General features: G+C 44.4%; 1 protein-coding gene across 2 annotated transcripts in view; it reads left to right on the top strand.

Moving 5' to 3' along the window:
• Positions 1–26,992, top strand: part of MYO1D (myosin ID) — a 341,727-nt gene that overhangs the window by 178,765 nt on the left and 135,970 nt on the right. For both annotated transcript variants that reach the window (XM_032319642.1, XM_032319643.1), the window contains 3 exons: positions 10,760–10,983; positions 16,327–16,471; positions 17,002–17,106. In XM_032319642.1, coding sequence (XP_032175533.1) covers positions 10,760–10,983; positions 16,327–16,471; positions 17,002–17,106 — 474 coding nt within the window. The remainder of the gene's footprint in view (positions 1–10,759; positions 10,984–16,326; positions 16,472–17,001; positions 17,107–26,992) is intronic.

The raw sequence follows: 26,992 nt of genomic DNA, 5'->3' as shown, positions 1-26,992 counted from the left end.
TACTCCGTTCCCCCGCGAAAGGCCTTCAGCTGGTACCACTGTTCCAGGGAGCACTGGTAACTGATGGCATGCTGGGACACGGGGTGCATTGAGGAGCACTGGTCTAGCAGAACCCTGCTAGCACCATCTTCCACTGCCTACAACCAGAGCCAGACTACTAGCAGGAGCTGTGAACACTGATCGCCTTCCTCCGTAGAAGCAGAGATCATAGGTCCGGAAAATGATTGTTCTTTTAAAACACCTACGTTTAACGTATGTCAAGTGTCTAGCACAAAGCCTGGCGTGTCTTAGTGAAATAATGTTTTCTCTCCCTTCCCTCGGGGATAGTAATCAGAGGAAGGTCAAAGCCTGTGGTTGTCAGTTCCATCTGCACTTTGGATTGGAAAGAACGTCTGAAATAACATGTTTAAATTTTGGCTCATTCTCAGAAACTGTTGAATAGGATCCTAGGGCTTGCTTTTATAAGTTCTCTAATGCAGCATCCTTGCTCTTCAGTGAAGAACCCAAAGCCTGCAAAATCTGACGGCCTCATTCCCCCAGTAGTCCCAGGGGAGTGCTGGCCGCTCCCTCCAGAGCCGGTTTCTCTCTGCTCCACCTAGAGACTGTGCTAGTCGGGGAGCTGTCCCTCCACACAGTGCTGGACTTCTGAAACAGCTGTGACGGAGGATTCCGGCTGTGACGGAGGATTCCAGCTTTGGTACACGATCAGATCTTGCTTTTTAGGGGATTAGTTGTAGCTGTTTTCCAGGTATCTCAGAGGCATTTTGGGGTTTCTGGGCTATCATGGGTGTCTCCTCTTTTCCTCCATATTCCCTACAGACACTACACATATAGTAGCAAATTCTTGGGAAATTCTTGTAGAATGAACCAACCGTCAAAATGATGCTTAGGCCAAAAGTGGCCTATTTTGGGATGGCAAATCTTGACCTCCTTCCAAATGAGTGAGTAAACTGTATACAAAGGATTCTGTAGTCAGATACAGTTTGTTGTTGTTGTTGTTGTTTTTTAACTTCTGTTGAGCAAAGTTAAAATAGGTTTCTTTACATGAAACTTTTCAGAGCTTTTAGTATGTTCAGTCTACATCACAAATCTCCCGAAAAGAATTGCAGTATGCAGTTTTTTCCCCGTTTTACTGAAAATGGAGCCTCTTTCTCAGAAAGCATTTCAAAGGCCTTGTGTCCCAGAATTCACTTTTGGAACTCTATAGGAAAGAATGTTAGAATGCACCTTTGGCAGGTCCTTTCAAAGAGCAGTTATTATCTGAACTTTTGCATGATCAAGAGAACCATTCAAAATTGAGATCATTTGCAAACATCTGAAAGTGAAAGCATACTGGGTTATTTTTTTTTTTTAAGGAGTTCTGCATGTTTTAGATGCTAGACATAAAGGAAGAAAAGTCAGGACATTTGTTATACAAGGTAAAGGCCCAACTTGTACCCTGACCAGGCGGTGAGCCCCTCAGTATTAGATGGAGATAGATACAGGGGTGAAAAAGGCAGTACACATCTTCAGACAAGGCTGAAACATCCCTAAGGTGCCTTCTTGGATCTGCTCCCATGCCCACATACCTGACCAAAACCCTGTGGTTCTACATCAAAAAGCAGTTTTGGGATAGCCTTGACCTCAGAGATTTTGAAGGTGAGTTACCAGTTTTGTACATCCTCTTTCGAGAAAACAAAACCAACGCAAAGAGAACCATCACTTTAGTATGGAGTAACTATCCTAAACAACACAGTGTTGATGTTCCAACAAGGCTCAATCCTGAAAGGCTTATCCGAATTACTTAACCTGTTAGCTGGAGTAATTTTATTTTTAATTGTCTTCAAAATAATTGCCTTTGGGCTTTGATCGAGTTCATATTCAGCTTCTGGTCTGACAATAGTTGGCCAAGAGGTTTGGTTGCTTCTTGAAGTTACAGTTACAAGTAGGCTGCCCGATTGTGGGATCCTTATAAAGAAATGATTACTGGGCCACAGTCGTGCACCCTGAAGAATTGCTAGGCCACCTGTAGCCAGGCCCCCTGTGGACAAGGCCGTATGTAAAACAGTGTGAGTCCTCAATGAAGGTTCACAACTCCGCTGACTCTCAGGTTAGTCTATCAGACTAAACAGCTCCGGGTTGGTAAAGTACACTCCACCGGCCAGACACCACTGCACACACACTGAATTACGCTCCTCAGGACGGCTATATTGATCTGATCACACCTTTCTTTATTTGGGAGTTTTGTTGTTGTTGGTAGTGGTTTGTTTTGGGGGTTTTTTGTTTGGTTTTTTTGAGGGGTTTCTTTGGGGGGGGGTCTCTTGATTTGACTGGTTTTACATTTGTTTATTGGCTAACGATTTGGTTATTTCCTTATTTCTTAATTTCCCCTCAGGTCTTTAAGATGCTATTAATTTATCTATAAAACTAAGGAATTTTGTATTTGCGTAGATGCTAAGAACCTACAAATTACATCCCCTCAGCCTGATTTTCTTCCTGTCACATATTAACCTAACCTGCTGTTCTGGCAAAAACATTGGCACTGGTGGTTTATAAATAGTACTTTAGGTCTTTATTCCTCTTACCCTCATTGAACTTGAAGAGGAATTACTTGGGAAGATTTTACTGTCTTTGAGTCTTTCTTTAAAGTAACCCCTAGAAGAGGCAAAACTTTCATTAATCAGTCATGAAATAGCCCAAATGGGATGCAGCCACCATATGCTACAGGAGCCCCACTATCCACGGGGGTACATTTCAGGAACCCCCGTGGGTGCCTGAAACCACAGATAGTACTTAACCCTGTATGTACTGTGTTCTTCCTCATATGTACATACCTGTGATACAGTTTAATTTATGAAAGAGTCACAGTAAGAGGTTAACAACCATAACTAATAATAGAACAATTATAATAATTTGTTATGATAAAGGCATGTGAATGTGGACTTTTGGCTCTTTTATTTTTTAATTTTTTTATTGACATATAATGTATTATTTGCTTCAAGGGTACAGGCCTGTGAATCTTCAGTCTTACGTAATCACAGCACTCACCACAGCACATACCCTCCCCAAAGTCCATCCCCCAGTCACCCCATCCCTCCCAACCCCTCCCCTCCAGCAACCCTCAGTTTGTTTCCTGAGATTAAGAGTCTCTTATGGCTTGTCTCCCTCTCTGGTTTTGTCTTGTTTCATTTTTCCCTCCTTTCCCCTATGGTCCTCTGTCTTGTTTCTCAAATCCTCATATCAGTGAGATCTTGTGATAATTGTCTTTCTCTGATAGACTTATTTTTCTCAGCATAATACCCTCTAGTTCCCGTCCTTGCAAATGGCAAGATTTCTTTTGTTATGGCTGCATAGTATTCCGTGTGTGTGTGTGTGTGTGTGTGTGTGTGTGTGTGTGTGTGTACACACACACCACATCTTTATGCATTCATCTGTTGACGGACATTTAGGTTGTTTCCATAGTTTAGCTGTTGTGGACATTGCTGCTGTAAACATTCGGGTGCACGTGACCCTTCGGAGCACCACGTTTGTATCTTTAGGGTAAATACCCAGTAGTGCGATTGCTGGGTCATAGGGTAGCTCTATTTTCAACTTTTTGAGGAACCTCCATGCTGTTTTCCAGAGTGGTTGCACCAGATTGTGTTCCCACCAACAGTGCAGGAGGGTTCCCCTTTCTCCGCATCCTTGCCAACATCTGTCGTTTCCTGACTGGTTAATTTCAGCCATTCTGACTGGTGTGGGGTGCTATGTCTTTGAGGTTTTGATTTGTATTTCTCGGGTGCCGGACTCTCTCTCTCTTTCAAAATATCTTACTGTGCTGAACGCACCCTTCTTGTGATGATGTGTGAGGATAAGATGCCCACGTGATGAGGTGCAGTGAGGTGAATGACGTAGGCGCTGTGACATGGCGTTAGGCTGCCATTGACTTTCTGACCATACTGCGAGAAGACCATCTGCTTCCAGACCATGGGTAACTGTGGGTAACTGAAAATACAGAAAGCAAAACCATGGTACGGAGGGGACGGCTGTCACTCGATGGAGTATGTGGATAGATTTAATGTATGTTACAGTTCAGAGTTCAGCCTGTTACCTCAATAAATTTTTATCCACCCCAATTCCTTAACAGCCAGAAGCTGTCAGAATGCTGCCCGAATAACTATCTGGGGAATTTAAGTTTAGAAACAGGAAAAATGCTTCTCCTAGAAGTTGTCCCTGGGCACAGAGGGCCTGAGAAGCTGACATTTTGAAGGGTTCTGGTTGTGGAAACCAAGAGAATATCTAGTTCAGAGCATCAGGGATCTGCTGGAGAGCCCAGTCCCCATGATGACTAGAAAACAAAAACAGAAAAAAAAAAAAAAAAAAACCCACAGAGAACTAGAAACAAAGAAGGAAAGCTGACCTGTGTTTCTTTCTGAGACTAAGCTGAAGATACATAATTGACCTACTTCTCAATAGAGCATAACCTAGAATCCTACATCTTTTGCAAAATGTGTCTTGTACTTTAATGACAGCCAGATGTTGCTCTGAAATGCCTGACCACTGAGGAAGTGTGCCTCAGAGGAAAACTTGGTAGAATTAAGATGGCATTATAAAAACATCTGGTTAAACATGACAGATTGTGTTTATATCCACTCCCTCTCAAAACCCCTAAATGATAGGTAAGGGATAAAAATGGGAGAAACCCACAAGGACAAACAGAACCATAAAAGCAACAACAGCGGACAAGAGGGGTCCACGTGATTTTGGAAATAAGTGGATTTGTGGTTAGTCCCCCAAGCAGGTGGAGAAAGCTGACATCTAAGTGTCTGCTGAGAAGCAGACAGGCAAGCCAGTTTGCCTAACCACAGGGCTGTGGAAAATTCAGGAGTGGGAAGGACCAGGTCCCTCTGGAGGTAGGGGTGTTAAGGGGGAGAGCTGAAGGAGGTTGGATGACAGTCTGTATAAAGACCAAAACACAGGTCTCCTTCCCGACCCTACAAAGTCAGCTGACTACCGCAGTCTCGTTCTGGTAGAAGACAGGAAGCTCACTCTGAAGAAATACAACCAGAGAAGCCCTGGGCTTTGAGGGACACCAGGCACTATGGAAGAAAGGGGACAGGCACCATTCTGAAACCAAGGAGAGTAAGTGAAAGTCTGGATACTAAAGATCCTCCCCCAATGCCCCTTTACTCGGAATTCCGGCAGCAAAGAGGAAAAACACATCCTGTGGTTCCCCACAGATGGTCCCCATCCGATTACCCTATGTAATGAAGTCCCCTCATTCCTCAAGCACAGGCACAGAGCTTTCGAGTGGCATGCAGTAATAGATGGCCAAGGATCCCAGGAGATTTGAGGAATGCCTCTAGCACAAAAGGCCGAGACCAAGACAAATGGGAGAAGAGGGGATTTAGAAGGAACATACAACACAAGGAGCACTATAAAAAGCAAAAGCATGATTCATATCCTCAGAGAGGAAGGGGGAGATGTTGCTTTTGTTAAACAAGAGCAACGTGCTTTAAAAAGAAGTGTTTGGGGTCACCTGGGTGGCTCAGCCGGTTAATCATCTGCCTTCAGCTCAGGTCATGCTCTCAGGGTCCAGGGATGGAGTCCCACATTGGACTCCACGTTCAGTGGAAACCCTGCTTCTCTCTCTTCCTCTCCTTCTGGCCCCCACTCATACTCGCTTGCTCTCTCTCTCAAATAAAAACTTTTTTTAAGATTTTATTTATTTACCTGGCAGACAGAGATCACAAGTAGGCAGAGGGGCAGGGCTCCCACCAAGCAGGGAGCCCGATGCAGGGCTCAATCCCAGGACCCTGGGACCCGAACTGAAGGCAGAGGCCCCAACCCACTGAGCCACCCAGGCACCCCTCAAATAAAATCTTTTAAATAAATAAATAAATAATATTTGGAGAACAAGGATGAGTCTTAAAAATGGAAAACGTGAAAGCCAAAATGTAAGATTCAGTACCAGGCTTGGAAGATGAAGGTGAAAACATTGATTCATTCTGCAGATATGATCGAGTGGCTCCTGTGTCCTTGGCATTGTTCAGTGGAGTTTCATCAGTGAGTAAAAGAGACAAAGAGCCCTTGGCCTGCTGGAGCGGAAATGCCAGCAGGAGGAGAGCATAAACATGCAGTAACGTGTGGGTTTCATGCTGTGTTGTAGCGTGGAGTGCTAGAGGCAGGAATAACACTAGAGCATGGTGGGAAGCACGGAGAGCGCCAGGTGGGGAAGATGGAGACAAGATGAATTGTAAATGGGAAAGTCAGGGCCAGTCTCATTGGGAAGGGCACAGAGAGAGGGTGAAGAAGTGGGCCATGTGACATCCAGGGAGGGAGATCATTCCAGGCAGAGGGAGCAGCCCCGAGTCCAGAGTGGGCTGGAGTCAGCGGGGGAGGTAACTGCTCCAGAGAACGTGGGCCCTTGTGGCTTAGTGCAGGGGCTCTGGCTGTCACTCAGGGAACTGGAGAGCAGTGGCAAAGTTTCAAGCAGAGAAGTGACATGATCTGATTTCAGCCTTAAAAGGATCACTCTGGCTGCTGTGTTGGCAGAACTGACTTCAGGGGGTGAAAGTATCCAAGAGAGCAGTTGGACTCTCTCAGTGCTCTCTGATGGTCTCTCTTTGTCCCTTGGCTGTTCCCTCTGAGTCAGCCTCTCTGTTTGCCTCCGTTCTTTCTTCTTCCTTAGAAATGATGTGGTGGCCCTCTCCTCTGCCAGTCTACCCTCTGCTTTATAGCTCCCGCTTAACTTTCCCTCCCAGATCCCAATGGGTGGCCTTCAGCCTTCATTGTCCTCTCTTTTACATCATACCCTAAAACACATAATATCTGGTGAGTTCCTCTTTAATGTTAATATTGTTTTAATAAGGGCCCCTTTGGCTCCCTTGTTTTTTGGTGAGCCTCTCTGACCTATGCATATAATTACTAAACATTTGCTGTTGAATGTAACATTTAACTCTCTGTTTTCTGACCTCCCATTATCAGGCAAAGTCCTCCATAGACATGTACTTTATATGACTCTTGAGAAACCCAGCAGTTTAAGCTGCTTTAAATAAAAAGGGAAGTGGAAAATCTGTCTTATACCTTAAATTCCAACCTGCAGACCCTTGACGGGAAAATCAAGAACAACCTTCCCCCACACAGGCTCACCAACTCCTGGGAACATACCTCCTTAAGCCAAATATGCTTAGATTACAAGGAAAAATTCATCAATAATTTTTTTTTTGCATGCAGTCATTTTCCTCCGTAGTTTTTCAGTGCTTTTTTCCTGATGTTAAAAAATTAAAGCCTGAGGGACGTCTGACAAAGCTGATAATGTAACTGCCAGGCTCACAAAAATTCCTTTCCCCCAAATTTGCTGAAATTAACAAAAATGTAAAAATGACAACAGAGAACCCATGAACCCTGAAACCAAGAAAAGAATCCCAACTTCATACCATAAAATGAGGTGTCACCCAGAAAAGGAAAAATTGGAGCAAATTGAACAAAGGTGCTAAAAAAAATCAATATATTCTTCAAAGAGAAGAATGGAACGTGAAGCCATACAAGGAGGGAATTCTGAGATGTCTCATTGCTTTTGATGGTGTTGGCATCAAGTATAAAGGTATGCCCGTGGTGGGGGGGATGCTGGAATTGCCCACACCTCCAGCAGAGACCCTTTCTTCCATCGGAAGACACTTTCCTGCAGGCAAGAGGAGTCAAGAAGGTTTACCATCTTTCCTGCCTCTGATATATCAATAAGTAGGCAAGGAGTAGGGGGAGCATCTGCTAAGAATAATAGAGCCGAATCAAGAAAGAGCTCCTTAAGACATGGGAAAAAAATACCTGTCCTCAACCAAGCCAGAAGACTGCAAGACCCCCCAGGCTCAGTGAAGCACACGTCTGGAACATTTCATTATTAAGGAGGGAGCATGTTGGTATCCACCGAAAGCCCCAGCTCGCTTGTCATTCCTCTTAAGCAGTGGAGAGACCAGATAAAGCGTATGCATCATGGACATCCGGTCCATATGATAGGTGGAAGAATGAAACAATACCCAGCGCCGCACTGTCTGGGGGCAATTAGTTGGCTGAGAACAAATGGCTCACATTCCTTAAAGAGTTTCCAGGGGCGCCTGGGTGGCTTAGTCAGTTAAGCATCTGACTGTCGATTTCAGCTCGGGTCACGATCTCCGGGTCATGAGATCAAGCCCCACATTGGGCTCCCCGCTAAGTGGGAAATCTGTTTGTCTCCCTCTCCCTCTGCCCCTCTCTCCACTCACACGCTCACTCTCCCCACCCCCAAAATAAATAAGCAGAGCTTTAAAAAAATACCTGCACATAAGGGCATCTGGGTGGCTCAGTCGGTTGAGCATTGGACTCTTGGTTCAGCTCAGGTCATGATCTCAGGGTTCCGAGATCAAGCCCCACCTTGGGCTCTGTGCTCAGTGGGCAGTCTGCTTGAGATTTTCTCCCTCCCTCTCCTGCATCTCCCCTCCTCTCCCCAAGTACATGCACATACGCTCTCTCTCTCTCAAATAAATAAATCTTTTTTAAAAGTTAAACATAAAAACCTACTCCTTAACAAACCCTTACTTATAAAATGCTTACCCCCCCCCAAATTACTGAAGACTTAAACCAAAACATTTTAATGAGAAATTCTGTGAACCCTCCTTGAAAATTAAGGATTGATTTTCTATACAGGTAAGGCTCCAGGGAGTCTTAATTTCCTTCCTCTTCAAAAATAGAGGAAAGCAACAAACAGTATGAAACTTTAAGAATGTGTTTTGTTTAAGAAATTGAATCACAGACTTCCACCCTGTAATTGTATTCTGTCGTTTTTTTTTTTTTTTTTTTTTTTTCAAGATGCTAAAGAAGGGACCTTTATTTTAGCTCTCAGGAGGAGGCGTAACAAAGCCATCTGCATGATGGATTTGGCGACAGGGAAGAGACCATTTTGGCTAAAAAGGGTTGCTGTACTGACGCCACATCCAGAAACAAGTTCTCATTGCCTCACAGTTTTTATATATTCTGGATATAGGCAAGCTCTACGTTCCCATCGCAAACTGCTCATGTGTCACGTTTCCCTCACATAGCATGGTTTTCCTTGACTTCATTAGTTCCTCTTTAGGGTCCCTTGGTGACCTCCTCCTGTGTCCCGTGCAAACAGATCTGTCCTTGTGGTGCAGCAGGTTGAAAAAAGGAGCACATCACAAGCCCGTGATGCCAGCTTAGGAGTCTGCATAAAGAAACACCTAAAATGATGGAGTAAAAGAGGCATTGCACCAGCTTTTCTGAGAAATTGGTGGCACAGGTGCAGATTTAAGAGGAAATGCAAGAAACTGAAGGGAGGCTGGAACTTTTACTGTGGGCTTTGAATCAGAGGTGGAAAATCTTGGTCCCAGGAGGCCAGAGACAGGGAAGGAGCTTAATACCAGCACCCCAAGAAGTGGGACTGGTGGGGCACCTGGGTGGCTCAGTGGGTTAAGCCGCTGCCTTCAGCTCAGGTCATGATCTCAGGGTCCTGGGATTGAGTCCCGCATCGGGCTCTCTGCTTAGCAGGGAGCCTGCTTCCCTCTCTCTCTGTCTCTGCCTGCCTCTCTGCCTACTTGTGATCTCTCTCTGTCAAACAAATAAATAAAATCTTAAAAAAAAAAAAAAAGTGGGACTGGCTATCTAAGTAGCCACAGTAAATATAAAACAGAACATGATGGTGGGGTGTCCAAGGAGTTTGTTGAAGAAAGCAGAGCGAGTAGTTTGGAGTCTTGGAGATCTGAGTGACAGAAAGGAAGAGAAGGGGGCGCCTGGGTGGCTCAGTGGGTTAAGCCTCTGCGTTGGGCTCAGGTCATGGTCTCAGGGTCCTGGGATCGAGCCCAGCATCCGGCTCTCTGCTCAGTGGGGAACCTGCTTCTCCCTCTCCTTGCCTGCCTCTCTGCCTACTTGTGATCGCCCTCTGTCAAATAAATGAATAAAATTTTAAAAAGAAAAAGAAAGGAAGAGAAGAGGGGTCTATGCTGGAAATATTGTAGGAGAAAGAGTATGTTGTAGTGGTGGAGGACACGTGTGGGGGAGGAGCCAAGAATGAAGTGAAGATTATACCAAATTTCTTTTTACTGGAGAGATTGAGAAGTACAGGAATCTGGGCAGAGGATCCTGAAGGAGAAGTATAACTAAGTATCTCTGACTTCGCTGTGCCTGGGTACAGCTGGCACCTAGACATTTATGTACTGTCTGATTGATTTCTGAGTTCCGAAACAATGTAAACAAAGATTCATGTGCTGTTCGTCTTCGCCTGTGTCCCCCTTTCCCCTGGATTACATCTGAGTTTGGGGGAATTTACCCAGCACCTGGGGAAGGGGACTGTACAGCTTGTATGTAAGTCTGACTGTGAATCCAACAGGACGGTCCAGTGGCAGCCGGTGGTGTCATCTGTGTAAAGCCAGGTTTCATTCAAGAACTGTAGATGTTGATGGCTTTTGGTTCTGCCTCATCATGCTTCCTTTCCATACTCTTCACATACTTCCGCAGAGACGTTTGCATTTTGGCTTTCCTCTCTTCATGACCCTTAAAAGTTCAAACACACTGCTTCTGAGGCAGCACACATTCCACTGCCTGTGGGGAACAGGGAGACCAGGGAAGCGAATGCTGGTGTGACTCCTGGCGCCATCTGTTGGTGGAAGGTGGAATAGACGTGCTTTGTCCCCTCCCCCTCCCCACCCCCCCTTGGTAGTTTCTAAGCAGAGGATCTTATACAAGTTTAAAATCATATACAACTGACTCAGCCAGCCGGCAACACTTGTCTTTTTCTTCCTCTGGTGTGAAGGTGTGGCGAGGCACGCTGGCCCGCATGCGGTACAAGAGAACCAAGGCAGCTCTGACAATTATCCGGTACTACCGGCGTTACAAAGTGAAGTCTTACATTCACGAGGTTGCCAGACGCTTCCACGGTGTCAAGACCATGAAGGACCACGGCAAGCACGTGCAGTGGCCAACCCCACCTAAAGTTCTCCGCCGTTTCGAGGAGGCCTTACAGGCCATTTTTAATAGGTAAGAAAGGGCCTGTTGATATGTGCTACTCCCATTTTGGGGAACACCCCTAACGTCTAAAGCCCCAGATCTGAGGCTGTGCTATGGGCTCAGCCATTTGCGTTTGCAGGATGCCTCCTGCCTGAGGTCTTCAGCTCTGTTGATTCCATTCTCTGGGGCATCTGTGTACTGCTCAGAACAACGGGACTGGGCTTTTTGTTCTCCCTCTAGCCGTGGACAGCTGTGCACGACCAAGCCTGGATCACACCACAGTTAAGCTATTAGCATGCTGTCTCCTTCTCTTATTAGCAAATAATAACTACTTATTACAGTCACCACCCGTAACTCCAAATGGAAAGGGCGTTAATGCTTTCGGGGCAGCACTTCTCGATCCTGGTTATGAAACCTACCAAGGAGTTTATGAAGTGTACCGAGGCCCACGTCCTGCCTCCAGAAAGTCCTATGTAACACAACCAGGGAGTGGGGCCCAAACAGAGGTCCTTTCTAAAGTGTCCCAGGTGATTTTTGTTTGTTTAAGATTTATTTATTTAAAAGAGAGAGAGAGAGCACACAAGCAGGAGGGGCAGAGGGAGAGAGGGAGAATCAAGCAGACTCGACACTGAGCACAGAGCCCTGCATCGGGCTCTATCTCATGACCCCAAGATCACAACCTAAAGCTGAAACCAAGAGTTGGATGCTTAACTGACTGTGTCACCCAGGTGCCCCCCAGATGACTTTAAAGTATGAGAGGGAAAATAGTTTATTTTAGAGCAACCTTTTTTTTTAAACACAAATAAATAAAAACCTATGTAAAATCTGATATCTGTCCAGCTGATCTCACTTTTCATAAACTGCCCTGAATCTGAGTCTGTAGCGATTCATAGCCCCTTACACCTCCTTACTGCTGCTTGTTTGTTGCTGGTGTGCACCAGATACATTTAGCTGTGCCTTAGGTACATAAAGTGAGCTAAGGGTTCTCAAATGTGGCCATTTGGCCGTGTGGTCTTCTACAAAGAACACTATGAAATAATCGGCATCCCGAATGTAAAAGAACTAATTTATAATTCTGTGCTGACTCAGATTTTGTCTTCTTTTAGAGTTAGCTCTGTGTAATTGGTGGCAGATATCAAAAGATAAATAAAAATGCATAGAAATAAAATTCTTTAATCTATATCCCATTTGGCTTTTTGTAAAAAAAAAGAGAGAGAGAGAGAAAGAAAGAAAAGAAATGATATCTAATAAAAAAGAAAAGCTCAAGAAGGAATTATTGAAAGCAAAATTACCTCAGTTCTCAACTCTAATACTATAAATGTTCGTTGTATGCTGGCAGGCATTTAATGCACAGGTAAGTGTTTTTCATGAATGGTATCATCTGTAACCTGAATTTCAAATTAATTTAAAAAGTGATTAAGCTATGCCTGAATATATATGCTCATTGTGTTTTTTTTTAAGTGAAATAATATAGAAATGTAGAAATATAAAGTTGAAATCCTCCACACCTACTCTTGTCTCCCCCATTTTATTTCCTTCCCCTAGGATAATCCCTCATTAACAATTAGTTTGTATCCTTCTGTGTCTGCCTCTGTGCATTTCCAAGCACACGCCCACATGGAAGAGACAGCATGGTATAGTGGTTAGGAGCACAGATCCCGGGAGCCTGGGCTTACAGTCTAACTGCTGATGCCTGGCTGTGTAACCTTGGGCACATTAGATAATCTGTCTGAGCCTCGGTTACCATATCCATAAAGTGCTCTAACAGTAGTACCTGTTCATAGGGTTGTTGGAAAGATTATGAGTAAATGTATATATAAAGTATTTCAGATTGTGCTTGACACGTAATAAACACTGTAGAAATGTTGGCTCATACTCAGAGTGTGTGCATGCACAGTCCCCAGTCACAGATCATCTGGGCTCTTTTTCCTCTCTTTTTCACACAAGCAGGGTTATGGGACGACTTAAAAATGTTCTGGAGACATGTCTATGACAGTAAGGAAAGATCCATGTAGTACTTTTAACGGCCACAAAGCATTATTGATTTGTGTTGCACTGCGGCCTGTGTGGGCTTCTTTTTAGATTCTGATGGTTTTGTAGATGGCCTAGAATTGATGAATTTTTGCAAAATTCTATTTATTCATTCAGCAGATATTCCCTCAAGGCCAGCTGTGTCGTGGGCACTGGCCTGGGTTCCGGGGGAGATGGTGACAGACAAGAAGGATGGGAAGACAGTTCAGCCTTCTCAGGGCTTCAGGTGTCTGAGCATTTTGAAAATAATGTGTCTGCTCTGCCAGCTGACTTTGCACACACGTGTGTATACACACACACATGCACACGTGCACATGTACCATGAAGGAGTCCTGCCAGTTGTGTTAATCTCATCCAAAGGCAAACTTTTTCTGTGAAGGACCGGGTAATAAACATCACAGGCTTTCATGGGCTGCATATGGTCTTTGTCACATACTTTGTTTTGCTCTGGTTTTGTCAAACGTGTAAAAAGCTATTCTTAGCTTGTGAGCAGCACAAAACCAGGGCATGGGCTGAATTTGGCACAGACTGTGGTTCACCAACCCCTGATAGAGTCACTATTTCCTACTTGATGTATTCTCCCCTTTTGTGATCTGTGGACTACCAAGAGAAGTGCGCTAAAGAACTCCACCGTGATTGTGGGCTTGTGTTTTGGGGGAGGGGGTTCTGATTTTTCTTAAAATCTCAACATTAGGGACGCCTGGGTGGCTCAGTTCGTTAAGCAGCTGCCTTCGGCTCAGGTCATGATCCCAGCGTCCTGGGATTGAGTCCCACATCGGGCTCCTTGCTCAGCGGGGAGCCTGCTTCTCCCTCTGCCTCTGCCTCTGCCTGCCATTCTGTCTGCCTGTGCTCGCTCTCTCCCCCTCTCTCTCTCTGATAAATAAATAAAATCTTTAAAAAAAAAAAAATCTCAACATTAATCATGGTTAAGCTCACTCCTTTTCCTCACAGTAATTCTTTTTCCTTCTGGGAAGGCTGAAAGCCTTCCTCATGCTCAGCTTTATTCCCCTGTTCATGGGGTCAAGACAGGTGATTTTTAGGCCTCCATAGAGATGGTGTTGGGGACTATAGATATTTCTAGAGGGTGGTTTCCTTGAGCAGGATGAGGAATCTGGCTGGCTCTCTTTGTGGCTATATAGGCCAGTTCCCAGGTGCCCCGTGTGCCTCTGCACTCTGCAGTCAGTCAGGGGTGGACCTTGTCCTGGGCCACAGTGGGCAGTAAAGAAGGGACAGATGGACTAGACACTGAGGCTGAAAATAGACCAGCAGACAGCAAAGACTGCCTCTACCTCCCTCCGGGGAATAAAATTTGGGACCCAAGGACGAACTGCAAGCCACTTAGTGTTGTGGGATGTACCTGTCACCAGTGACCTTGGCGATGACCCCCAGCTGCTCCCAGCCTGTCATTCTTCCAGCATCTTCTGGAATGACCTTAGGACAGTCTATCCCATTGCAGTGTCCGTTGGCCACGGAAACCAGAGAGGAGAATTGCTCTGGCTGAGCCTTTCCTTTTTCCAAGGCTACTTTTATTGTATCCTGCTACCTCTGGTGCTCCCCCCACAGCAGGGGCCCCATCTCGCCATGGGCAGGCATTCTTTGTGCAAAGAGATGGCACCTCTCCCACTGTGAGATCCTTCACTGCCTGGCCTGGCCTGGCCTGGCCACCAGCCCCAGCTGCCTCCAGCCCAAGCACTCTCCGGGCCGTTTCTGGCAAAGGGGCTCCTCTCCTTCCACCGAGTGGACGGCTCAGCTCTGAGCCACTCCTCCCACGGCTTGGTCCAGTCTGCTTCGAATCTCCAAGAAAGTCTTCCCATCTTGCAGTTCACTGACATCCTTCCCGTTCTCCAGGGCTGCTACAGAGCTTTTCCTTATCTGTATATTTATTTGGTTGTTGCGGTGGGAGTTTCAGAGAGAAAAGCAAACCTTTCGGCTCAAGTCACTGTCTTGAAGCCAGAATCCATCTCGGGAAAATCTTAGACGGAAGCAGTCTCACATTCTGCGCACGTGCCTGGGGGAGGGAGCACCTCACAGTGTTAGGTATCCCTCGGCCTCGTGCTCTGTGGAAGACAGCTAGGGGGCCACCAGCCTTGATGATTCCATCTGCTATGAAGAAGCTCTGGGTTTGTTTCCAGCCCCTGCTTCACGCTCCCGTGGCAGAAAGCAAGACATGAGTTCAAGTAAGGCCGAGACAGAATAAAAGCTGTGTGCTTGCTTTCCTCGATCAGGGATAGATTATTTTCAGTGTGTGCTTTCAGTTCCTTGGACCCAACAGTCTTGGGGTCGTCTTTAAATTCCCCCTTATTCTCTTGCTCCCATATCGAATCCATCAGTAAATCTACTGGTGTGTCCTTCAAAATGCATCCAGGACCAGTACGTGTCTCTGCCCCCACCACTCTCCACCAGATCCCAGCCACCGACCTCTCCCACGTGCCTCGTGGAAATAGCCTCATACCCCCTCCAGCCTTCTTCCACACAACAGTGCCCACCCCTGCTCCTCCCACCACCGCCCTCCTGTCCTTTCCTTGCCAGATTTTTTTCTCCATAGCCCTGAGCACATCACACATTCTTGTTGGTTCACTGTCCGTCCCTGCTTCAGGAAGGTAAGCACCTAGCAGAAAAGACCTCGATCCCTTTGTTGGATCCCTCGATCCAATGCCCAGAATAGCCTCTCGAGTTTAGTAAGTGCCTAGAAAGGGCTCAGTGAGTACCTCGGTGTTGAATGAAGGAAGGACTTTCTGTGCCCTGACTATAAATGTCATGAGAAAACCCATGTGTCATGAAGTTCTATTTGCTTTCAAAACACACAAATGACAAAGCAAGTTATACCAAGATCTTTGTCTAAAGAACTATGTATATTTTATAAGTCGAGCAGAGAGAGTCAATTATCATATGGTTTCACTTATTTGTGGAGCATAACAAATAACATGGAGGACATAGGGAGATGGAGAGGAGAAGGGAGTTGAGGGAGATTGGAAGGGGAGATGAGCCATGAGAGACTATAGACTCTGAAAAACAATCTGAGGGTTTCGAAGGGGCGGGGGGTGGGAGGTCGGGGGAGCCAGGTGGTGGGTATTATGGAGGGCACGTATTGCATGGAGCACTGGGTGTGGTGCAAAAACAATGAATACTGTTATGCTGAAAAGAAATTTAAAAAAAAAAAGAAAGAACTATGTGTATTTTAACAAGTTCTGTGTATATTTTGGAGACCTTTCTTTTCCTTGTTTTTAGGGTATCCTTGCAAGTACTTTGGTTTAAATTCTGCTTAATGGCAGCCTGGTTATTTGGGGGCACGAATGGGATTGGGTTTTTAAATCCTAAGACATTTCACTTATTCACTTCCAGATGGAGAGCATCCGAGCTTATCAAGAGCCTGCCTGCTTCCGACCTGCCCCAGGTCAGGGCCAAGGTTGCAGCCATGGAAATGCTGAAAGGTCAGAGGGCTGACCTTGGGCTCCAGAGAGCCTGGGAGGGCAACTATCTTGCTTCGGTACGTACAGGACAGCAAACCAGAATCTGATCCTCCCTTTATCGAGAAAGGGAAGAAATTTTCTCCAAAACTTCGTGGGAAGAACAAGACCCCTACAGAAACTAAACTGCTATGGGCGATACTGAACTGAAGGATTTTGTTGCTTCCAACTGTGTGGTGTTTGATGTTTCCTTTGCTTTAAAAGGGCTGTCTGCTGCTCCACGCCATACGTACGAGGCACACTCCAAAACCACTTTTTGAGCATTTGAACCTTCCCTTGCATAATTCAGCAGCTGTTTTTAATTACCACCTTTATATTAATTATTCCCAGAGCTGCATTTCATCCTCCCTTCCATTCTGTATTTTAAAAGTTTTATAGGCCTTTCGGTGGCGTTAACACCCCTGTGGCAGCCGTGCAGCTGCGACGGGAGATTAAAGTATGCCTGCCGAGAAGGGTCTGAGCAGGGTTGGAAAGCCAGGCCACGGAGAGATTGCCTTTTCCTCTAAAATGCTAAGCAGATTCTTTTCATCACTTTCCCCTTTTCTTTCAGAAGCCAGACACACCTCAGACCTCAGGCACTTTTGTCCCCGTCGCAAACGAGCTGAAACGGAAGGACAAATACATGAATGTCCTCTTTTCCTGTCACGTCCGTAAGGTGAGGCGGGCTGGGGCGGCCCTCCTTCCAGGGGAGACGGGGTTGGGTTCAGAGGCCCTTACATCGCTGTGACGGCAGTAAAACGGGACCGCAGCCCCCAGCTCTCCGACACTGAGTGCCGCCCGCCCGTGCTGGGGCCGGGGTGCAGTGGCCAAGGTGACTGTGGCTGCGGGGGGTTGGAAGTGGACATATTTGGTTTTGGGGGCGTTCCTCCCTGTGTTCCAACACTGGTAACTTTATGGCTCACCTGTCTTTTCCCAGCACGTACTGGTCTGCCTTGTAGCTCATGGTCATCCCGTACTTCTTGTACATGTTTGATCATTATTTTAAAGGTGGGGAAGGAGGAAGGAAGAACAGAGTCTAGAAAAGAGAGGACAGAGAATTTGGGGGGGGTGGCGAGTTACACATGCTGTGAATCTAGTCGTTGTCTACCTGAGGCAAGACGGGTGTGTGGACTGTTAACTTGATGTCCGTGGGGCTAGTGAAGTGTGGAAGTCGGAGAGGGGAAGGCGGGAGACTTGGTCGGTTTTTCAAAACTTCAAAATGCTTTTCACAAAATAGGAAGTTGCGATGATTAATTTTTTAAAAAGCATTTTGTGAAAATTAGGCAGATAAATTTCCAAATATTAATGAAACAGGTGAATTTCTGGGGTGCCTGAGTGGCTCAGTTGATTAAGCATCCCACTCTTGATCTCAGCTCAGGTCATGATCTAAGGGTCCTGGGATCAAGCCCCGCACTGGGCTCCACACTCAGCGGGGAATCTGCTTGGTATTCTCTCTCTCCCTCTCCCTCTCCTGCTCTCTCTGTCTCTCACTCTAAGATAAATACATAAATCTTTTAAAAAAATTTCCTAGATTGACCCCAGAAGAAATATTGACATAAATATGCCAGTATCCAAAGTAGGAATGAAGAAAATGATAAAAGATTTATCTCATAACAAAAGTCCAAGTGTGGGTGACTTGGGGTATTTTGTTTCAAATATTGAAAAAGTACACAGTTGCTGTATTATTCAGATCAAAATAATGAAATATTTTTCCACTGTAATCGGCAAACTTTAACACATTGATAACCAGTGTTTGCACGAAATTTAGGGAAAAACTGTTGATAAGATACAGTCCTTTTGAGTGAACAGTTTGGCAAGAGCTACCAAAATTTTAAATGCCCAGACCACTTACTCTAGGAATTCCAGAACTCAGGATTTATCCTATGATATATTCACACATACTTCCAAAGATGTACTTTTGTACATTGTAATTGCCAAAAAACTAGAAAAAAATACCATTAATATATCATGAGATTAGTAGATAATTGTGTTTGTGCCCAGTAAAATACAACGTAGCTATACGATGAGCAAAAGGAGGAAATATGTTCAAAAAATAAAAACTAAAAGGACAGAATCTATGAAACAATGGTCTTCGGTCACTGCACATCAAGATACGAGAAACAGACAAGTGAGCCCTACAGGCAGCTGATTGACTTCCTGGAGAAACTTTCTAGTCTCTGGTGGGATTGGGGGAACCCAGGTGGAGCTTAATGGACTCCCTGACAGAGACAAGAGGGCTGAGCCGGGAGACACTAGGGCAGCTAGAGTTTGCAGAGGAGAGTGCCAGAGAAGAGCAGGCGGCACAGAGAGTATGGAGAGACCCTGGATAGCCTCAAGCTGTCCGCGACAGGTATTTGCCTGAGCTGAGCAGAACTCAGTGTGTGCATGTGAGGAAACTGCCCAAGGCCAGCGCAAGAACCACCCCAGAGGGAAGGCAGGCAGCAACCAGAACCAAGTACTTTCAGGTAGTACCTAGTCCCACCGGCTGTGGGAAACACTCGTGATTCATGGGAAGCTTGGTAGAGTATGGACAGTACAGGTCATGGGGAGGAATTAGCCCTTGACTAAACACTGCCCTAATCCCACCCAGCAAATCTTGAAAACATGACTCAAAAGAATCATATGAGCCGATGTCCAGTAGCCCAATATACGGGCACGTGGAGCCCCGAGTTGGAGGGAAGAGAAGGGGGAATTCAAAATATTTGAAGAAATAATGGCTGAAATTTTTCCAAATTCAGTGAAAACTGCAAACTCTTAGACCCAAGGAATTCAACAAACCTCAAACACAAGAGACAGGAAGAACAGACTCTTTCCAAGCAACCTAACGGTGTCCCAGAACAGTGTTCAAAGATATGCCCAAGAATAGGAACTCACCCGCACCCAAAAGAGAAGATTCAGAATGCATGACATTGGATCCAAAATTACCAGGTCTACAAAAGCAGCAGGAGACTCTAACCGATAATGAGAAGAAAAGTCAGTCATTCAAAAGGATCCAGGACTGACGTAGATTATAGAATTAAAAGACAAGGTCACTAAAATAATTGTTATGTGTATGTTATGGATAGAGATAGAAAACACAGCATCTCAGATTTTTTTAAATATACTTGATGAGATTAAAAACAGTTTAGATGTTGCAGAAGAAAGATTAATAAACTTGAAGAAAGAACAAGGTAGTTATTCAAGGTAGTTTTATTCAGAGCAAAGGGAGGAAGATGCAACCACCCTAAAAAAAGAAGAGCAAAATATTGGGGCCCTGTGAGCCGATGTCCAGTAGCCCAATATACGGGCACGTGGAGCCCCGAGTTGGAGGGAAGAGAAGGGGGAATTCAAAATATTTGAAGAAATAATGGCTGAAATTTTTCCAAATTCAGTGAAAACTGCAAACTCTTAGACCCAAGGAATTCAACAAACCTCAAACACAAGAGACAGGAAGAACACCATACGGAGGCACAACATGATCAAATACCTTAAATGCAGCAGTAATGAAAAAAAACACAGAAGAGAAAGGTGAGAACGCATCAGATTTCTTGTCAGAAACAGGACAAGCAAGAAGACAGTGGGGCAACAGCTTTAAAACTTCTTTTACTGAAGGAAAAGAACAGCTGTCAACCTACAATTCTGCAACCAGCAAATATAGCTTTTAAAAACCAAAGCGAAATAAAGACGTCTTTGAGCATATCTAAAAATACACACTACAGGAAATGCTAGAGAATGGCCTTCAGACGGAAGGAAAGTGGTTCCAGATGGTAATGTGGGCATAACCAAGGAATGAGGAGCAAGGAGAATGGTGGCCTCATGTATAAGTACGTAATAGCTTTCTTATTATTTAAATCTCTCAAAACGATAATTGAGTGTACGCCAACACTCATAGCAGCATTCACGGTAGTTAAAGATGAAAACAACCCAAATGTCCATGGACAGATGAATAAAGAAGACATATATCCGGGGCACCTGGGTTGTTCACTCATTTAAAGCATGTGACTCTTGATTTCAGCTCAGGTTCTGAGCTTCGGGTCATGAGATGGAGCCCCCCCCCCCCCCCCCCGGTCAGGCTCTGTGCTAGGTTTGGAGCCTGGTTGGGATTCTTGGAAGGGAGGAAAAGGAAGGGAGAAAGGAAGGAAAAAGAAAAAAAGAGGGAGGGAAGGAAGGAAGGAAAGAGAAAGAGAGAGGGAGGGAAAGAAGGAAGGAAGGAGAAAGGGAAGAAGGAAGGACATGTGTATCCAGGCAGAGGGATACTTATTAAGCAGAAAGAGGAAGGAAGTACATGCCCACAGCATGGATGACCTTGAAGATACCGTCTAGGTGAATAAGACACAAAGACAAATACTGTGTGATTCCACTTACATGAAGTACTACATTAGTCCGTTAACGGAGAAAGCAAAGAATGTTGGTGAGCAGGGGCAGGGGTATTCAAACATTCTAAGGAAGAGGAGATCACCTCTACATAATGTAGACTAACAAAATAGAGAGTCGCTTTAAAAAAAGAAATCAGAACGAAGTAGGAAAGCTTGCTGGCAGTTGGGTGGTTAACCAAGTGGAGTCTAATTCTGAGCTCATAGATCCAGAAGCTCTTTTATAAGTGGACCTGGAGGTGATCAGATCATCAAGAGTGGCTCTTGTGGGCCAGAATCAGACATAAAACAGTGTATGAGCCGCAGTGTCAATGTGTGAATTCCACAAAGGAACATACCATGCTAGTGGACTCTCATATCTACTCTCTAGGGTACTTCCTTTCTAGTATCAAGCTATTGGAGAAGTCAGGTTAGTAATCAGAACAATCGAAGAGTGTCGAGTAGTTTTGAGAATTATGTCATCTGCTTTGGAAAAGCCTGGTGTCTCTGATTCTGTCTTTCCAGTGATGACAATGTGATGTCTGACCGCATGTCTCTCCCTGGGTCCTGCTGGATAAAGGCCAAAAATTCTTAGTCATGCTCCTGTGCTTCCAAAGTCAATAAAAAATAATATTTCTTCACACTATAGCTTAGTTTTTTTTAATTTGAGTATAGTTGACACATCATGTTACATTAAAGTACAACGTAGTGAGTCAGCAACTCTATACATTACACTGTGCTCACTGATGACAGCTACCACCGGTCACCGAACCACACTATTGCAACATCATTGACTGTATTTCCTCTGTCGTCCCTTTTTACCCCCAACAACTTCTCTCCATAACTGGAAGCCTTCTTCTCCCACGCCCCTCCGTCCCTTCCCTCTGGCAACCATGAGTTTGGGGTTTTTTTCTCTGCATTTACAGATCCGGTTCTGCTTTTTGTGTATTTATTTGTTGTTTTTTAAATCCCACGTATGAGTGAAATCATCGGCTGTTGTCTTTCTCAGTCTGACTTATCTCATGTCACATAATACCTCTGTGTACATTTATGTTGTTGCAAATGGCAAGATCTCATTGTTTTTATGGCTGTGTTATTCTGTGTGTGTTTGTGTGTGTGTGTGTGTGTATAACACATTTTCCTTATCTGTTTATTGATGGCACTTAAATTGCTTCCATACTTTTATTGTTGTAAATAATACCACAATAAACATAAGGGTGCAAATATCTTTTTAAATTAGTATTCTCATTTCCTTTGCATAAATACCCACCCAGTAGTAGAATTATTGGACCATATGGTATTTCTATTTTTAATTTTTTGAGGCACATACTGTTTTCCGCAGTGACTGCACCAAATTACATTCCCGCCAACAGTGCGTGAGGGTTCCTTCTTCTCCACATCCTCACCAGTACTTGTTTTTTCTTGTCTTTGATTCTTTTTTTTTTTTTTAAGAGTTTATTTATTCATTTGACGGAGATCACAAGTAGGGAGAGAGGCAGGCAGAGAAGGGCGGGGGAGGGGGGGAGCAGGCTTTCCTCTGAGCAGGGAGCCTGATGTGGGGCTCAATCCCAGGACCGTGGGATCATGACCTGAGCCGAAGATAGAGGCTTTAACCCACTGAGCCACCCAGGCACCCCTCTTGTCTTTGATTCTAACCATTCTGACAGGTGTGAGGGGATTGCTCATTGTGGTTCTGATTGCACGTCCCTGATGATGAGTGAAGTTGAGCATCTTTTCACGAGCCTGCTGGCCATCAGCACATCTTTGGCAAAATGTCTATACGGGTCTTCTGTCCATTTTCCAGTCAGATTGTTTGGGGGTTTTGGTGTTGAGTTTAGATAATGTCTTTCCTAGAAATTATTTAATCCCAAGCATGTGCCAAGGTAAGCTTGACATGATTTCAGTAAGGCCTCCTTCTTTATGCTTTGATTCTTTGGAGAACAACCACTTTCCATTAACTACAGTTATAAAAGGTCCTTTAAGGTTGAAGACTTCTGCAAATAGCTACACTCGCCCAGAATGTGTTTTCTGTTGGTCTGACTCTTCAGGGGACCTTTAGCTCTGACCCCCTGTGGTGTTGACTAAGACTATAAATAGATCGCCAGAAGGATCTGGGCAAGAGCCAGGTGATAGGGAGTTTTCTTTGGTTGAGGATTTTAGCATGGATCCCAGAAGAAATAAGGTGAGATCTCTTCTAACAATGAGTCTGTGATCCAGTTTTTTTTATTACCTTATGAATTTATGAGAAAGAAAAGGTGTTCCTTTGCCATCATTATTTTAATTAAATTTGAATTTACAAATTGATGTGTGTTTGTTAACATTTTCTCTTTGCCACTTCGATTCTGCTGTAACGCAGCTTAAAGCTCCTTCTTTGGACAGGATGTCGTTCCCACTCAATCTGTTTTAAGGATGATTTGGGTTGCTAGCACAAGCTAGGGGTGTGTGACCTGTTCTCATTAGAAATTATGTTTTTATATAAAAAGGAATGTAATATTTCTAAACAACCCTTCAGTAAAATGGCTGCTTTGAGGTTTTTGCCTTTGGTTCCCAAGCTAACTCGTGGACAGATCACAAAAAGGAAAGTACTCTCCACTTTTATCATCGTGGCGGGCCTATTGTTTTTTTTTTTTTAATTTATTTTTTATTTATTTTCAGCATAACAGTATTCATTGTTTTTGTACCATACCCAGTGCTCCATGCAATCCGTGCCCTCTCTAATACCCACCATCTGGTTCCCCCAACCTCCCACCCACCCACCACTTAAAACCCCTCAGGTTGTTTTTCAGAATCCATAGTCTCTCATGGTTCACCTCCCCTTCCTATTTCCCCCAACTCCTTTCTCCTAACTCCCCATGTCCACCATGCTATTTGTTATGCTCCACAAATAAGTGAAAACATATAATAATTGACTCTCTCTGCTTGACTTATTTCACTCAGCATAATCTTTTACAGTTCCCTCCATGTTGCTACAAAAGTTGGGTATTCATCCTTTCTGATGGAGGCATAATACTCCATAATGTATATGGACCACATCTTCCTTATCCATTCATCCGTTGAAGAGCACCTTGGTTCTTTCCACAGTCTGGCAACCGTGGCCATTGCTGCTATAAACATTGGCTACAGATGGACCTTCTTTTCACTACATCTGTATCTTTGGGGTAAATACCCAGGAGTGCAATTGCAGGGCCATAGGGAAGTTCTATTTTTAATTTCTTGAGGAATCTCCACACTGTTCTCCAAAGAAGGCCTGTTGTTTTTGACTCTTGTGCGACCTCGCGAAATTAGGCAACGCGCTTTTCTTTTCTTGTACTCTCGGGCAACACACCTCTATTTCTTAGGTGATTTGGCCAAAGATGAGGAACACTACTGTTGCTTTTGACCCACGTTCCACTCTAGATGTCCTCTCGTCCCCCTTCTCTAACATGCATACAGATGCTCTAACATGCATACAGATGCTCTAACATGCATACAAATGTCCTCCCCCATGCGTTTCAGAAACCAGTGTGCTGTTGGATTTATTCAAGTGTTTATAAAAAGGTTGCCTTGTATCATCTGTGGGAAATGCTGGGTAAAGCAGTCCAATATGTTCTTTAAGTGCAGAATGCTCAGAGCCGCTAATACATTCGTGGGTTACGAGTATCTTAGGGGAGGCTGTGGTTTGCAAGGTTCCTCCAGCCACCCTGACTTGGAACCCTTTCTCTCACAAAGCATCTCATGAGGCTGGGGTTGTCCAGAACAACTTAGAAAAATGCTAACGCAGGAGCTCTATAGTCACCTTGTTTCGAGCCCTCTAACAAGGGCCAAATCTCTCTTAAGGCCAAAATCATTGCTGTGTGATGTAGATAATCACTGCCAAGAGCAGTCATTAGTTTCCCACATACACTCTACTTTACTCTTAATTACAGATACCATTTTTGTCGAGTTGAAGACTGAAAAATATGCTTTGGTTACAAAAGCAGTGTTTGCCAAATTGACGAATCTCTAAAACTATGAGGCAAAGGGGAGAAGATTGTTGCAAACCTACATTTTAGTTTGTGCTCCTACCTACAGCAGCATACCAAGCTGTGTCCTGTCTTACCTACCCTAATTTAGTTAGCTGTACAACCAGCAAAGGCAACAGTGCATACCAATTAGTCTCTAACTTCTTTGTTTGCATCTTGAAAATGTGATCTGGGGAGTGGGGGGAGGGGGAGATATTATCTCAGGTTTGCCTTCTGTTTTGCTTAGGAGAGGGGTTTATAGTTCTTTGTTGTTTTGCTTTGCTTTTCCCTCTAATCACTGAGAGATATGACTTTATAGTTGTTCAGAAATGTTTTTGTGCTCAGTTGTTTTTTTTTAAGATTTTTATTTTTTATTTGACAGAGAGAGAGAGAGAGATCACAAGTAGGCAGAGAGGCAGGCAGGGGGCGGGAAGCAGGCTCCCTGCTGAGCAGAGAGCGGATGGGGCTCAATCCCAGGACCCTGCGATCATGACCTGAGCCGAAGGCAGAGGCTTAACCCACTGAGCCACCCAGGTGCCCCTGTGCTCAGTTTTGATTTAAGTATTACCCAAATCTAGGATTGAAACATCCCAGTCAGCATGTAATTTATTCCTTATTTATAAAATGGCCTGTGGTTAATTCTGCCTATCAGAGAAAGATTTACCTATAAATTGGGCATTCTCTGACTCTCTCATAAAGTAGCACTCTACTGAATCACACATGTATTTTCTCCCAATCCCATTATCTAGATTTATTTTCTTTATGCTTATCTTTATATGAAATTATTTTCACGTGTTTGTTTCTTACCTAGCTCAACCCCATCTACTAGTCTCAGATTCTTACTATAACCAAGGGCTTCATATCATTCCTTCAAATATTAGCAGTTTATACAGTGCTTAAAAGTGCACATTGCCATTTTGAGAAAAAAAATTATCAAATTATTTAATATAAGGAAATGCTTACCAGTATAACTTTTTTTCTAATCAATTGTAGCAATGTGCCGGATGTAAAAATATAGCAATACCATTTTGAGATGTGTGATTATAGAAAGACCCTTTTCTCAATGAAAGCGTGAAACTAAGGATTTTATAAGGGTAATATGACCAATACAGCGTTGCAAGTACAGACACAAAGGTTTCTCCCAGATTTGCTCAGGACAGTTTCTCTGGCCTGTCCATACTCTGTGTACAGAGTATTGTAGTGACGGCTGCTGGCAATGTCTTGCCCTCCAGAAATACAGACTCTGAAGGAAAAAATTAACTCATGGAAAAGACTCTTTATGGGATTAAAAAAAAGTACAAATAAATTTCAGCTAGTCCAACCATGAGAATAAATAATTCCCAATGAGCAATCCATGTGCTTTTATTTTTTTTTTTAAGATTTTATTTATTTTAGAGAGAAAGCACAAGCAGGGGGAAGGGCAGAGCGAGCAGCAGGCTTCCCACGGAGCAGAGAGCCTGACACAGAGCTCAATCCCAGGACCCTGGGATCACAACCTGAGCTGAAGGCAGACGCTTAACCGACTGAATCACCCAGGCGCCCCCCAATACATGTTTTCATAGTGCCTGCTGTATTAGGGAGCTTTTTATTGAAGAGATCGCTTCCTGATAGTCTTCCAGCCTCAGAAAGAAGAAAGCAGAGTCCCCACTTACTCTTTCTTCAGCAGAAATGGAGGTTTTCCAAGACCACACCGGGCATTGGGGACTTAAGCTATTGAACAAAAGTGCTATCATTTGCCACTTGGGACATTTTTTTCCACACATTATGCAGCCTCCCCAGTGTGCTGCCGTGTTTTCCAGTCATCAACACTGATTGGCTCATGTGGGGAGAAGCTCCTCTTGAAATTATCCTGTCGGATTAGAATTGCTTTCAAAACCAACAGATCCGCAAGGGTAGAGTAAACGCTGTGGGCTGCCCACTTCTGTACTGGGGGCTGTGAGGTATAAGAAAAAAGCCATCAGATGATAACGACCCTCAGGGAACTTCCAACCTGGCTGGAAGACAGGATTCCTGTCTGTGAAATAAGAAGGCAGTAAATATGGCTCTGTCCTGGATATTTGAGATGTTACAGTGTTTTGTTCATGTACTTGTATTGAGGTATAATTTATATACAAGTAGATGCCCGGATCTGAAGTATAGAGTTCACTGATTTTGATGAGTGTGTACACCCATGTAAATCACAACCCTGTCCAGATAGAGAACATTTCCATTACCCTGAAAAGCTTTCTCATGCCCCTTCCCATCCAAGCCC

Source organism: Mustela erminea, chromosome 18 (assembly GCF_009829155.1).
Source record: "Mustela erminea isolate mMusErm1 chromosome 18, mMusErm1.Pri, whole genome shotgun sequence".
In the NCBI taxonomy this organism is placed as follows: domain Eukaryota; kingdom Metazoa; phylum Chordata; class Mammalia; order Carnivora; family Mustelidae; genus Mustela; species Mustela erminea.
Note: the sequence above shows the minus strand (reverse complement) of the source record. Positions and strands in the feature narration are given on the sequence as shown.